General features: G+C 58.1%; 1 protein-coding gene across 2 annotated transcripts in view; it reads right to left on the bottom strand.

Annotated features, from left to right (window-relative positions):
- Window positions 1–15,684, bottom strand: part of SHANK2 (SH3 and multiple ankyrin repeat domains 2) — a 506,338-nt gene that overhangs the window by 323,458 nt on the left and 167,196 nt on the right. For both annotated transcript variants that reach the window (XM_078057637.1, XM_078057641.1), the window contains one exon: window positions 5,288–5,354. In XM_078057637.1, the coding sequence (XP_077913763.1) occupies window positions 5,288–5,354 (67 nt within the window). The remainder of the gene's footprint in view (window positions 1–5,287; window positions 5,355–15,684) is intronic.

The raw sequence follows: 15,684 nt of genomic DNA, 5'->3' as shown, positions 1-15,684 counted from the left end.
GCTTTTTGAGGAAGGCATCGCCGATTAGGCAAGTCAGGAAAATGTTTTGTGCTGCAGTTTGCTCGCTCTGAAACATCAAAGTCGACCCCACGCCCCCACCCTCAGCTTGGAATTTGGGGATCCTTCCACCATATTTACATTCAGAAATGCAGCCCAACGCGATGCAGACAAAGGGGAGGCTTACCCTCATCCCCTCCGTCCGGGGTCCTGACCTGTGAGGCTGGTGCTCCAAAACAGTGTCCCAGCCCCACTGAGTGTCTGATCGACAAACTCTGTGGGTGAGCATCGTGGGCTGGTCCTGACCCAGAGGCAAGGGCCGCCAGCCTCAGGTCTAGGACACACATCCCTGTCTTCCAACGTTTCTCTGACACCTCAGGGTAGCTTACAAGTTAATATTTAATGCAGATCATAAAGTAGAAACACAGCCCCATCCCGTCCTCTCCAGCAACCCTGCCACGATTCTGGAGGTGGACAGGAATAGACGAAGGGCACGTGGGGACACGCTGAAGCCCTCGGCATGGGACGCCTGCCACCCCAGAGTCCAGGAGCAGACAGAGGAGTGGCCTTGATATGGACAGACTGTGACGGCACCCTCGCAAGTCCCGAGGATGGGGGTCGGGAGCTGAGCCACCGAAGCTGGCACTGGAGAGCCACGTGGCCACAGAGCCTGACCAACAGCACATTAGAGACCCTCAGTCTAGCGTGGCTCCAGAACCACTTGGCGGGAGGGCCGAGAGGCCCGTGCAACCCGCTGCCCACGTCTCCCCTCCCAGTGCCCCGTGAGCTCTGCCCCTGGACTCTGACCACGCGTGGGAGGGAGCACACATCACAACATTCCGGCAAGCACATCCGACCCAGGAGCTCATGTGCCCATAACACGCGCTCTGCTCCCCGACACCCGTGACCAGGAGCCAAGAAAGCGGGTTTTTATTTCAAGAAGAGACAGGGAGGAGAGGAGCTTGGAATGGGGACACAAGCAGTGGGGGGCTATTCACTCAACAGGCATTTACTGAGGCCCTACTATGTGCCAGCACTGCGGGGAAGGCCGACACCACCTGGCTCTGCAGAGGGGACAGCCTCCAAGAGACAGTCATGCGGCCATGTGACTGCCCTCGATGGTGGCTGACGTGTCCCAAAGACACGCCTGCGCCCTAATCCCTGGATCAATCTGAGACTCTCAAGACGAGAACATCCTGGACTTAGGGTAGGCCCTTGAGGGTAGGGTAGCCTTGTGCCCTCTCAGAGAAAGGAGAGGGGGTTTGAGACACAGACGCGGAGCAGGCCACGTGCAGCCACGCCAGGGACAGGAGACACACCGACAAGCCCGGGCTACCACCAGAACCGGCGGGAGGCAAGGACGGACCAGCCCTGCCAACAGCTCGACTCTGCACGCCTGGCCTCCAGAGCGGTGGTGGAATACATCTCACTTGTTCTGTGCCGCCCAGCTTGGAGCATCTCCTGACGGCGGCCCCAGGACACTAGCACGTGGCCTGTCCTCACATCCTGAACCAGCCCGCCGGGGATGAGGGGCCTTGGGAAGCAGAGGTGGGGAGGTGCTCGGATGCCCAGCCTCAGCAAGCTGGAGGGACATGAGATGGTGCCTGCAGAGGCCACCCCAGGCCCCCGAGTCAGGCTCCCTGCGGGGCGGCTCTGGGCATCTGCGCTCTACAAAGCTGGGCACGTGCTGCTGGGCGCCGGGGAACCCGGAGGTTTTGGCTGACGACCCAAGCCAGGAACAGGAATGGGGTGGTCCCAAGCTCTGTCTTGGGATCGACTGCCAGGAGCCCAGAAGACGCACTGGGGGACACGTGGGGGATGAAGAAGCGGCCAGGGTGGCACGCGACCAGGACATGGGGAAACAAGCAGATACAACAATCCAAGAGGGAAAGTGCAGGAAAAAGTCTACTCTTCTGAAGTCATGTGCCTGGTAGCCTGTCCTGCTCTGGAAGGGGCCACGGGGTCTACAGGGGACTTTTGCTCCAGAACCCGGGGCAGGGCAGCAAGGAGGGCATTAGCCCCGGTGGTCCACACCTCCTAGTGGACCAGTCCTCGGATGGACCAAGGTCTATCAATCCCCAAATTGGCATAGGGCCTGCAGAGGAGAAGGTGCTCAATGAAGAGTCACCATGGAAAGAAGTGACCGAGGGGGTGACAGGGCTGGCTTCTCGGGTACTGGCTGGTTCAGGTACCCCACGGCACAGCGTGTGAAACCGCAGAGGGAAAAGGATGTCCCCTCCCGCAGCAAGAAGCTGACGGCTTTCCTCAGGACGCAGGACTTCCCCAGACAGGAAGACACTGGGGCACCTCTCAGGTCTCAGAGCCAGGCCTCCCCCAGGGGCGACCTCGTGGAGGGGACCCTGCACCCCACATGTCCTCGTCCCTCCTGCTCTGGGTCCCTTGCCCCTGAGAGCCACTACCAGGTGGCATCCTTGGTCTGCAAGCTCTCCCCATGATCTTGGGGCTCAGGAGTGCTACTGGTGGGCAGAGTGAGTTGTCAGAGTAGAATGTGGACATCAAGGAGGAGTCAGGATGTGGGGAGGAAACCATCAGTTCCCCAGGTGGATGCTTGTTCTGGACCGCGGGTGAGGACAGGGGCCTGCAGGAGTTCCATCTAAAACGGGATGCCTCCTGAATGGCGGGGGGGGAGCAGCTTGCACACCCTGAGCTGCAAGCCTTCCCAGGCATGGCCCTTCTGCACAGCGCAGGATGCTGCCCCTCCTAGACCCCACCGCACACGGCATCCACCCTCCTGCACGGGATCCACCCTCCTGCATGGCATCAACCCTCCTGCATGGGATCCCCCCTCCTGCATGGGATCCACCCTCCTGCATGGCACCTGCCCTCCTGCAGGGCATCCAGCCTCCTGCACGGCACCTGCCCTCCTGCACAGGATCCCCCCTCCTGTACGGGATTCCCCCCTCCTGCACGGGATCCCCCCTCCTGCACAGGATCCACCCTCCTGCATGGTACCTGCCCTCTTGCACGGGATCCCCCTCCTGCACGGGATCCACCCTCCTGCATGGGATCCGCCCTCCTGCAAGGGATCCTCTCTCTTGCACAGGATCCACCCTTCTGCACACCACAGGGTACTGTCCTTCCCAGATTCCCCACAACACACGGCATCTGCTCCCCTCCAGGAACGAGGGTGGCCCCAGAGGGTCAGCGAACACAGGGCTGAATGGGGGTTTTACAAGCGATGGACGGCTTCTGGGAATCAGTGCACTGAGGGACATCTGTGCGCACAAAGGACCCACAGGCTTCGTGTGCTCTGGTGCTAGTTTGCTCGATCAGTCAGACCCTTCGTCAGGAAACTCAGAGGAAAGGAGAGGCCTCTTTTTTCCCTCCCTGGAGGTGCTGAAGGGACCCCGCGGGAAGCACAGATTTCCTTACCATCCGTCCCCGCGGGATACACAGCGGCAAAGCCCACAAGACAGGTACTGAGAGGCGCTGACTCCTGCCTAGGTTGACTGTAACCTGGCCCTGCATCTTCAGGGGCCCCCGGTGGTCTTGTGAAGGCACAGACTTCAGTCCCAGCTGGGGAAGCTGCACGAGCCTGCGGCCAGCGTCCCCGCGACTCAGGAGGGGCTGCCCTTCGGAGTTTAAACAAGTCACGGGTCCGAATGGTGAGTAGTGACTAAGACATATTCACCAGACCAACGGGTACTCTGTTCATAATTGGAAAAAAAAAAACCCCTCAGTTGGTCCAGAGCTGTCTGCATCCCATACAGGAATGCTCATTCTATCTCCAGCTGGAGTTTAAACAAGTCACGGGTCCGAATGGTGAGTAGTGACTAAAACATATTCACCAGACCAACGGGTACTCTGTTCATAATTGGAAAAAAAAAAACCCCTCAGTTGGTCCAGAGCTGTCTGCATCCCATACAGGAATGCTCATTCTATCTCCAGCTGGAGGAGACAGTCAGGAATCTCCCTACTCTGTTTTAAAATCAACTTGGCATCTCAAGGGACTTGGCAGCTCGTGAGGACAGTGAAGTGACTGGTCCTCATACTGGCGGCAGGACAGGCAGAGTCCCCGGGGTCTCTCGGGCCACCTCCCATCATCCTTTCTGCCATGTGGCCCCATCACGGCCCGTGCTCAGAACAGTGAGGAGGGCAGCCCCGGGCTTGCTACCACCACAGACCGCTCAGCTCAGGAGGCCGACAGGGCCACCAGAAAGCCCTGCCCACGCTCCCTGCCCCTCCCGGGCCGCGTGCCCAGCAGCCGATACTCTCAGACCTCAAGCCAAGCCCGTCCCCCCGCGCTGCTCTCTTGTGTTGGGGATGTGGCGGGAAGGGAGCTGCGGGCACCGCGCAGGCCCAGCCCCTTCCCTACATGGCGTGGCAGACGGGACGGCAGCAATCTTGACGGTGCACTCACGGAGGTGCTGGTGCGGCCCAGGTGGAGGCCCGGGTCTCAGAGCAACGCAGCGGTTTGCCCTGGCTCTCGGGAGGGACTCGTGCCGGCATCGGGCGGGCCTACAGGAGGCCCGGATGCTCCGCTCGGGGCGCTAGATGACGCAAGCAAAGCATCTGGCTCCGCACCCTCGTGCGAGTCTCAGACTCAGGGCGGGAACCGGCCACACACTGAACACGATAAAGACTCGACAGCCTGACACGTGGCTGCCCTCGCCCCCAGCAGCAAACACGGGGCGAGGGCCACAGGCAGTAGGAGACACAGATGCCATCCGGGGGCCACCCCATCCACGGACTGGCACCGTGTCCGAAAGCTCACCACTGCTGGTCCACTGGGACTGCTCGCTGCTGCAGGTCCTCTGCAAGCCCGGGGCCGGCGGAAACAGGCCAGCGGGCTCTTCCAAGATGCAGGACTGGGCCCAGCCACCGGCAGGGCGACAGGGCAGAGGAGGAGCCCCAGACACAGTCCTCCTGGTTGGCACAAGGGGTACTAGAAAGGGGAACGGTCATGAGCACCATGGGGCAGAGGAATGGGCTCAGAGACGGGGGTCGGAGGGGGCCACTGAGTCTCTGCTGCGCCTCGTTTAGCTACTATCTCTTAGCTTACACGGGAGTGTGCACAGGGCAGAATCTTCCAACAAACCCACGTAAGCTAGCCGCAAATTCGTCTGACTCACCAGGGGCACAGCAGTGACCTACGTGGGCCGCGTGCCGGGAGGGACGGGTACGTGAGAACGAAGATGGAAAAGTGGCCAGGACCACACGTTGGGTTAGGTTTTGCTAAATGCGGACTCCGAGCCAGCCTCGTGAGGATTAGAGAAGGCGGGGAGCGTCTCCTTACAAGGCGGAGCCCTTCCTCCCCGAGCCTACTCACCGACATCCGTCTCCTTGTGGTTCTTGATGTATTCCGCCAGCTCGAAGTTGCCCGCGATGATCGCCACCTGCAAGAGCGGACATCGCGTTAACGAGTCAGGGGCAGAGCCTGGCCGTTGGCACGCATCCCCACCACCGACGGCCTCGCCCCACAAGCGCACCGTCACAGTCCCCGGTCTTAAAGCAAGAGATGTCCCTTTCTCTCCAGTTTCATTCAGATATAACTGATACACAGCACTGTGTGAGTTTAAGGGGCACGACGTAAGGACTCGACGTACGCAGATGGCAGGAAGGTCACCATGAAGTCAGTCAACATCTGTCACCGCGCATAGTGACAAAAACCTTCTTTCCCCGTGATGAGAGCTTTTGAGATCTACTTGCTTGGCAACTTTCCAGTGCACCGTATGGCACCATCCGCTCCAGGCACCGGGCTGAACACCACACCTCCGTGAACGGTTCACCTTCCAACTGGACGATGGTGCCTCCTGACCACCTGCCCCCCGCCCCCCTGCCCCTGGGAACCACAAGCCTGACCTCTTTTCTTGTGGGTGGGGCTTTTAGATTCCACGCCTTGGTGATTAGACAGTTTGTCTCCCTGTGTGACTTACTCCGCTTAGCTCGATGCCCTCCAGGCCCATCCCTGTTGCCACAAAGGGCAGGATCAGTCATGACTGATGAAACGGCAGCCCCGGCATCCATTGGGCCCCAGACCTCAGAGTCAAATGCCACGCTCGCCCCCCTCAAAGCCCCTGGCCATGTCACCAGATGAGGCTCTCGTTCCACGAGAACCCACAGAAGAGCGTGCCTCCACCCAAAAGCCCCCACGGGGACCACGGCACAGCCCCCAGCCCCGTGTCCCGTGCTCCCGCCAGGCACTCCCGGGAGCCCCGTCCTTCGGATTAGATGCGAGCCGCTCCCCAGAAGCAGGGGGAAGGGACTCCTCCAAAAAGTACCCGAAGCTCTTCATCAGATTTCAGTGTGGCAGGAGAAATTCCAGCCTGCGTGTGTGCAGAACACCAGAACCAACACCTACGGGAAATGGTCCCAACTCCGGCCCTACAGATCTGCGGGCTCAAGCAGAAAGGCCAGGCAGGAGGCCCCCGGCGAGACCTGAGCCAGGACCCACGCGGGCAGGGCTCCCGGCACCCCAGACAGGAGGCCTGGGGCTCGGAGGCCACGGTCTACACCCCCGGGGGAGCCAGGCTCTCGGGTGCCAGCCTGCAGACACACACATCTACGGTCCGATGGCTTTCGTGACAATGCGGGCGGATAGCAAAACCCGATTTCTGGGAGAAGAAATCCTGCCTCAAGCCTGCAGCATCGACTCCCGAGTCTCTGGCCAGCCCTCCAGATTTCAGACTTGCCAGCCCCCACAGTCTCGGGAGCCAGCTCCTCCCAAGAAGCTGCTTGAATAGATGCGGCTCCAGCCATCAGGCCTGCTGCCCGGGAGCGTCGTGCCCGATGCCGCAGACACACCGGCCCAGAGCCCTGCCCTCGGGGGTGACGCTGGTTTCCGCTCCTGGGCACCACCTCCTACAGCTCCCTGCCCTCCAAGGAAGCTGCCGTGGCCGCCCCTGTCTACACCAGCCAGGGGCGCGGGCAGAAGGCGGAAGGCAAAGACCATTCCAGAGGCAGCCCCCGTCTGCAGAGACAGAAGCAGGGCTGGAACCATCAGGCAGATGATGCTCCTCCAGCGACCGCCCACCCGGGACCCAGGCTTCCGCGCGTGGACCCCGGACGCGGGGCAGGGACAGAGGGTGGGGAACGCGGCGGGCCGTGTGCAGTGTCCACTGGCGCAGCCGTGGTGGGAAACGGTTCAGAGCGCCTCGGGGGTAGGACAGAGTTCCCGTTTGGTCCAGCAGCCCCACTTCCGGCTCTAGACCCAAAGGGCCCAAACACAGGTATGATGCTTAAGTTTTAGGTGTCGCCCTGACTGAGCCACAGGGGGGGCGCCCAATCTGTGACGGTGTTTCTGGATGAATCAGCGGACTCTTGGTCAAGCAGCTCGGGTGGGCCTCATCCAATCAGTCGAAGGGCCACAAACAAGCTGCCTGGGAGGGACGACGCCTGCCAGCCGGCTGGGACAGCACGTAGGGGCCTTCTGACCTTCAGATGCAGACTAAAGTGCTAACTGTTCCTGAGGTTGAGCCTGCTGGCTCTCCGGCCGAGACTTCCGCCCCTGCTGCCCGGGGCCTCTGGCTTGTTACGGTTTCACGCCCGGACTCCTCAGCCACCCTGGTAATAACCCTGATGCGGGTGTGCGTGTGCATGTTTTCTGTGTGTGCACACGTGTGCATGCATGTGCGTGCACGCGTGCATCCTCCCGGCTCCGTTTCCCTGGGGATCCCGTGAGTGAGGATCTGGCTGCTGGGCTGAGGAGCCACTGACGTGGGAGCCGCTTGGGGAGTGCTGGGCAGAAGCTGGGAGCGGTCTGAGGGGCATGGACGGCCAAGGCCATTCTGAGGGGCTTGCACACGGAGTCTCGAGGAAAGTCACAAACGGCTCAGCCAACTTGTGTCTGTGTCCTAAGGATTTGTGGAAGGCAGAACGTGGGAGCGATGAATTGGAAATTGAGCTGAGGAGATTTCTACGCAGCGTGGAGGAGCAGGCCGTGACCTCCGGCTGCTTGGAGTGAGAACCGAGGAGAGATCAACTGGGTAAAGTGAAGGAGGAATGGTTAAACACAACTGAACCAGAACCCGAAGACTGGGGGACAACCTCAGCCCATCCACGTTGCAAAAAATGAAGCAAGAGAAGACCACGGGAGCGGTGAGGCCGGACAAAGAGAATGCGGGATGATAGGAGCAGAGACCATGGTGGGAACCGAGGGCGCAGAGCCGGGCTGTAAAGAAGGAAGGCTGGGGGACCTGGTGGTTGGACGGGATGGGTTCCTGGGCTGCAAACGTGCACCATCCTTCAAGGGGGAGAAACCACCCCAAAGGGGGATCGAGAAACCATCAGGCCCCTGCCTGGGTCTCACCAGAAGCCGTGGGGGTGGGACCACCCTGCAGCGCCAAGGGGAGGCCGCTGCCCCTGCGGGCCCGTGGGCCAGAGCACCGGGCCTCACGGAGCTGGCTGCTGGGTTCCGGGCTGCTGGGGACCCGACACCCTTTCTTCTTGCTCATTTTCTCCTCTGGAACGGGAGCGTCTCCCACATGCTGGTCTCACTGCTACACACGGGGAGCACACCGCTGGGTCACAGGTTTGTAGCTGGAGATGTACTTTGCCAGAGGATGAACCATACCTTGAGTCTCACCCATACCTGAGATGGGGCTGGAAGGAGGTTAAGACTCTTTGGGCTGTTAGGTGAAATCAATATATTTTACATGCAAGAAGGACATGGATTTGGGGGCCCAGGGGTGGGGAGTCTTACACATGAAATATGTGTCCTCCCCTCCCCTCCAAATTCCTATGTTGAAACCTAACCCCCAGGGGAATGGTATTTGGAGGTGGGGTCTTTGGGGAGGTGGTCAGGGTGAGGTGAGGTCATGAGGGTGGAGCCCCTGTCATGGGCTTTGTTTCCCCATAAGAGGAGGATACCAGAGACGCTTTCTCTGCACCCCCCCCAAGTATGGGAGGACGCTCACCAGACCCCAGCCATGCCAGCACCCTGACCTTGGAATTACAGCCTCCAGAACTGTGAGAAATAAATTGTTTCAGCCACCTGGTCTGTGGGATTTCGTTCTGACAGCCGGAGCCGATGAAGACAGCAGGGACCAGAGAGCTATCCACACACCCATGTTCATGGCCGCGTTCCTCACAAAGGTGGAACCACCCCAGCGCCCATCGACAGATGAACGGATGAGCAAAATGCTATCATACAGTGGATATGATCCAGCCCTAAAAAGGAAGGGAATTCTGACACCTGCTACCACAGGGACGGACCTGGAGGACAGGATGCTCCATGAAACAGGCCAGATGCAAACGAACAGATCCTGTAGGACCTCCCTCATGTGAGGTCCCTAGATTCATAAAGACCGAGAGCAGGACAGTGGGCACCAGGGCTGGGGGAGGGGATGGAGGCTAGTGTTCCCTGGGGACAGAGCCTCAGTTCTGCAAGACAGAAAGAGTTCTAGAGGTGGATGGTAGTGATGATTTCAGAGCAATGCACTGAATGCCACTGAACAGCTTAAGATAGCAACATTTCCGGCTTGTGTATCTTACCATGATTAAACAAAAAAGGCAAAATGCACCTGTGTGGACCAGCAGGACAGAAGGTCAACCATGGAACATGATGATGCACCTGAACAGGCCAGTGGGTTTTGCAGAGATGCCTGAGCTTTGGAAGAGCCATCTCCCCCTGAGGCACAGGGCTGCCGGGATGATGGGGGCAGGGTGGGGAGGCCTCAGACAACGCCCACAGGAGCAGGGAGCACCCTCCGGGTTAGCAGGGCAGCCCCGGCATACACACCCCTCTCTGGCCACTCGCCTCCCGGTACCACCAGTCCCCAGAGCTCCCTTCTGCCGGGGGTGATGGGAGGCAGGGAGGTGTTGAGGGAGAAGCTGTGTGCAGGGACTTTCAATCAGAGAATCGGCCGCCCAAGGTGCCCCCTCCCTTGGGGAAAACTTGTCCCCCACCTACCCTATTCGTCCAGACCGGCCCCAGCCCCGTGCCCGACGTGAGACTGGCAGACAGGTGCTTAGAGGCGAAGGGCTCTGGCCCCAGGCTGCCAGACCTATACTGGGTGACCTTGGGCATGACAGTTAATCCATGGGCCTCAGTTTTGTCATCTGTGAAGTGGGTTGGGTGTGAGGATTTGATGAGACATGCACCAATAGGGTTACAGCAGGGCCTGGCACATGGTAAGCCCTGAAACAGTTGCTGATTATTACTGACCGCTGTGGTGTAAGTGGCACACGGCTCATGGCAAAGGTCCTCCACGCACAATCAGATGCACACAAGTGCACACCCACGTCCGTGCGGCACACCCGGGACCGCTGCTGAAAATAACTCCCGAAAGGACCAGAAACCAGCAAGTCCAAGTATATTCTCCCCCAAAAAGCACTTTAAGAGCTGTAAACTGAGTTAACCGTGCAGCTGCTAAGCCACGTGCCCTGTTCCGGCCAAAATATCTGGGCCCACAATGCAAGTGAGAACAATCTAGACACCCCTTCATGTTAACTGCCTGACTGTCTCTCCTGGATGATGTCAGGGCCAGGACAGTCCTCTCCTGCAGGAAGGGGCCACCTGCTGTCCTGCTCCATGGAGACATGCCTGCTGCCCACCCCAGGCTCGGCACGTCATGGAGTCCCAGTAAATGCTCTACGGGAGGACGCAGAGGGGACCGGGTCTGACGGCAGCGTCTCCGTGCCATCCCTCAAGCCTGTGGCTGCTGGCCTGGTTGCATAAATAAGGTAGAATATAGGGGCGCCTGGGTGGCTCAGTCGTTAAGCGTCTGCCTTCGGCTCAGGTCGTGATCCCAGGACCCTGGGATCGAGCCCCACATCGGGCTCCCTGCTCTGCGGGAAGCCCATTTCTCCCTCTCCCACTGCTTGTGTTCCCTCTCTCGCTATGTCTCTGTCAAATAAATAAAATCTTTAAAAAAAAAAAAAAATAAGGTAGAATATTGGCGTCTGTTTTCCTTGCTTACAGGTATACACACCAATATTAATAATAAAAGCCTAATACCGAGATATCAAGCACTTAAATGGACACAGTTTGCTCCAAGGGCTTTATAAGGACAGACCCCCGCTGACCCTAACAACTCTATGAAGTGGACACCCTTATCTCTGCCTGACGTGTGAGAACACTGAGGCACGGAGAGGTTAAGCAACTTGCCTGACATCACCCAGGTAGCCAGTGCTGAAGCCAAGACATTAACTCACACCGTTCCAGCCCAGAATCTACCTAATGATCGTGGCACAGCGTGTATCTATAAATAGTTTTCACTGAGTATGGCATTTAGAAAGAAAGTTAAGTTGTAATGGAATCACAGAGGTCACGCACGTTAGCAGGAAATCGCAGCACAAGGAAGACGAGAGGACACACTGTCCCCAAGGGCGTACGACCAGCCACACTGGGCAGGCCGCACTGGCTGGGGACCACAGAATGTTCGCAGTGACAGTGTTCTGGGAACACAACTGCACTCTCCTGAAGGATGGACACTACCTCGCAGTCGGAGGGGAGGGGGTGAAGACAGGAGAACCACGGCCTTCCTGGCTCACAAGCCCCTACCCTGCCCCTCCTCCCTCCCTGCACTTGCTCCCACCCCTCCCTCCCTGCACCTGCCCCCCCATCCCCCCACCCCCACCCCGGCCTGAAGAACAACTCAACAGCACAGACCAGGACCAGCCGTCTGCGCACCACCCTCATGAGATGCAGGCGTCCAACCTGCAGGTGTTTGGATCTGGACAGACCAGAGGCTCGTCCTGACCCCTCCTTTCTTAAGCCATCATCCTGCTTCCGTCCTCACTTGAGAACACGCAGAGGGTGCTGGTGGGGGCACCGGGAGAAGGCGCCCTGGCAGGGGCTGCAGGGACTTGGGTGGACGATGGGTGATGGGGAGAACGTGCCAGTCTCTCCGCACGACAGGCAGGATGGACACGGCGGAGGGGGAAGTCTGGAGCCGGGGCTCCTGCAGGGGTGAGGAAGAGAAAGCCCTGGAGCTGGGAGGCCCGCGTCCAGGGGAGGAGTCCCGCTGGCGGGCGGCCCGTTGTGGGCCGTGGCCCACGACTGCGGGCAGCAGACGGCCACCTCTGGAGCACACTGGTCATTCACACCAGACCGGTCCCCTCTGCTCTGAGTCACCCTGGCCCTCAGCTCCACGCCCGCTGTTGGGAAGGAGTCACGGCCTTCTACAGACTTTAACCAAGAGTTGTGGGACACAAGGCATCGGGGACTTGACTTCTCTGTGTCTCGAAGGAAAGGCAGGGAGGCCAAGGCCCCCAGGCAAGCCACAGGGAGCATGTCTGTCCCTGCTGGCGTCAGCCGCGACGTCTGAGATGGGGACCTCTATTCCTGCTGAGGAGGCCCTCCTGAGAGGCTGGTGCTAAGACCACTGTGGGGAGGAGAGCCCATCACACCCACTGTCCGGTGCCCCCATGGGCCTCTGCCGTGGTGACCAGGCCACTGGGATCCCAAGAATGCAGGAAGGCTGGCAGGTGCCAGTGGGGCTGGCTGGCTGGCTGGCTGGGTGGGTACATGGGTGGGCGGGTGGATGGCTTGAGCCCATAGAGGGTATTGTGCACACAATGCTGGGGTCTTCCAGGAAGCTCTTTCAAAGGGCTGCCTGATATAGGAAGGGTAAAATAGATCCGCAGAGAGTTTCAGTGAGGGCCAACCAGCTCACTTTGCCTGTGGGGTGAGTTTTCCTCCATCCGGTCTCCCCTGGCCCTGTGTCCCCTAGGCTCTCCGTTCTGCTGGTGCTGCATGATGCCCCCTCTGCCATGGCTCAGACTATTTCAAAACAGGGCATCGATGTCTGTGAGTTACCCCCCAACACCCCCCGCCGGAGCTGAGATCTGACACCTGAATTACTCCCTTGTCACAAGGGAGACACTGAATCCTGTGGTCGGCGCTGAGAGTGCGTAGGTAAGGAGAAAAACATCTTCAACATCTAGAAGTTTGTGATCCAATCAGTAGGCAAAGTCAGACGACGATCCAGCTGGTCTACCTTCATCTGAATTGCGGAGCCCCAGCTGTGCATGGAAACTCCAGCCCGGTGAACATCCTCCCGGCTCCGTGGGGGGGCCATGACCCTGCCACCCCCTCTTACGCAGAAGACTTCTGCACAGCATTCCCCAGCCCTCTGCTGTGTAAAATATTTATGGTAGTCAAGCCAGAAAAAAGCCTTAAAAACCATCTGAGAGAAGCATAAAAGTTTAGCATTGCACACAAAAGAATGGGAGGTAATTATTTCACATGGACCAAATGCATCATCCCCCTCCCAGACGGATTTGCCAATAAAATGCAAATTTCTCCTCTGAAATAGCACCGGCTTTGAAGGACACTATTTGCTCCCGGAAATCTTGATAAAGAGCAAAGGGTTTTTCGATGTTTGCAGAGAAACAACCTTCGAGAGAGCAGCTCGTGTTGGGACCATCAGCTGGAGAGGCATGAGCACTGGGGGGACAGGGAGACGCCTGTACGTGCCTCTCAGTCCCGGGCGCCCAGGGCGGAGACGCAGTCGCAGGGATTATGGACGCTCCTAGGCTGCCTTCCACCGTGCTGTGATAACAATGAGCGTCGTGCTGGAGCTCACAGCAGGAACGTAATTCCTGCCTCCCAGACGAGGAGGCGGGCGGTAAGAGCTCAAAGACACTGGATTTCTACCTTACGTACAGGCAGACCTCAAACGTTAGACCTTAAAGCCTGGGGGCTTGCAGCCAGGTGCCGCGCACGTGGCCTGCGGGGCTCTGACCACAGGAGATCTCTAGCACCTCGGTGCAGGCACAGAGCCCTCGCTTGCAAAGAGCTGTGAGAGACATTAATAATGAGATGTGATTTGGAAGCAGAAACCCAACACCATTTTCTGCAGGGCAGTGACCGAAGAAGGAAGGGACAACGGAGACCACCACACACTCGTGTAGAAGCCAGCTCAGGTTCCACAGCAAATACTACAAATGGGGCAGCTTAAACTGTGTAAGCGTAAGGTCTCCGGGTCCCAGAGGCTGGAAGTCAGCAGGGCAGGGTCCTCTCAAGGCCTCTGTCCTTGTGAGTGGACGGCCGTGCTCTACCTGGGTCCTCACGGGGCTGTCCCTCCGTGCATGTCTGTGTCCTGATCCCCTCTTCTTACAAGGACCCCAGTCACATGGGATCAGGGCCACCCCAGTGACCCCATTTTTCCTTAATCACCTCTTTGAAGACCCCAGCTCCAGATACAGCCACATCCTGAGGTGCTGGGGGTCAGAGCTTCAACACAGGAATTTTGGGGACACAGTTCAACCCAGGAGACCTTGAGCAGAGAGAATGTCATCACCTTCCTCACGGACGCGTGCCTTCTTCCAGCAAACATTCAGACATTCACGACGGCCTGCAAACCTCTCCCGCCAACATGGTCTGTCTACCGAGCTCATGAGGTGGGGGCTGGGGGCCACGTAGACATAATTGTCAGGGATGGAAACGCAGGAGCAGAAATTGCTTTCTGAGCCTTATCTTCACACAAAGCCTTTATTTCCCCCACCCCCAAGATTTTGTTATGAACATTCTCAAGCGTACCCCCAAAACTGAAAGAACAGAGCAATGAAAAGCAACAGGATGCCCACCTTGATCGCACAGTTGTTTTCGTGCTGCTTGGGGTGGTGTGCAGGCATGCACCTGCTTTCCTGTCTGAATATCGCAGCATCCAGAGAAAAGAAGGACTTTCTCCCACACGTCATGGCACGACCAGACCAGCACTCATCCCCAAACAGCCTCTCATCCCCTGCCCAAGTGCCTCTCCTGCCCTCCCAGTTGTTAGACCGTTTTTGTCTAGGTGACAGTATGTACGGTGACATGCATAGACTAGAAGTTCACTGGCTGATGAGTGTGCAGTCTACACCCATCTTCTTAATTCAGGGGTGTGTGTGAAATGGGCAGGTTTTTTAAAGATTTTATTTATTTATTTTATTTGAGAGAGAGAGAGAAGCAGGGGGAGGGGTAGAGGGAGAGGGAGAGAGAATCTCAAGCAGACTCTCCACTGAGCAGAGCCCGACGTGGGGCTCAATCTCATGACCCTGAGATCATGACCTGAGCCAAAATCAAGAGGTGGACACTTAACCAACTGAGCCACCCAGGTACCCCAAAATGGGCATTTTTTAAAAAAGATTCTATTTATTTATTTGAGAGAGAAAGAGAGCACGAGTGGGGAGGAGAGGGAGAAGCAGGGTCCCCACTGAGCAGGGAGCCCAATGCGGGGCTCGATCTCGGGACTCTGGGATCATGACCTGAGCCGAAGGCACATGCCTGACTGACTGAGCCACCTGGGCACCCCAAAATGGGCAGTTTTAAGTTACATTTGCCCCTAAACACACTCACTTTTTTTCACCTTACATTGCTCTCTGTAAAATATCATCAACTCTCCATTTTCCCAGGAGTCTGAAAGAACAAAGATTGCAAGACACGGACCAAGAACCGAAAACACCGTGTTGCTGGAGTCGCCGCTGATGGACCACCAGTGGCCGCTTCCGCAGGGCCACGAGGAGACAGCATTTACCCGGAAGCGCCACGTCTTACCCCAAAAGAAGCAGAGCGAGAATGGCGGTGGTGGCGATTGGGCTAGGAAGGCACTCCAGCAGCTCCCAGCTTACCTTTCCACACCCACGACACCTCGCTGTATTCAGCGAGTGAAGACAACTTAGTAAACTGAATGATGTACATGAAAAGCATGCTCATGAGGGGCCATAAAACCGGGAGCCAGTTTGGTGTTTCTACAGAATTTTTTTTGATGAGCTTCCATGAGAAACCAAATACACAATGTC

This window comes from Halichoerus grypus, chromosome 11, assembly GCF_964656455.1.
Source record: "Halichoerus grypus chromosome 11, mHalGry1.hap1.1, whole genome shotgun sequence".
Classification (NCBI taxonomy): domain Eukaryota; kingdom Metazoa; phylum Chordata; class Mammalia; order Carnivora; family Phocidae; genus Halichoerus; species Halichoerus grypus.
The sequence above is the reverse complement of the archived record's forward strand: the minus strand, read 5'-3'. Positions and strand labels throughout refer to the sequence as shown.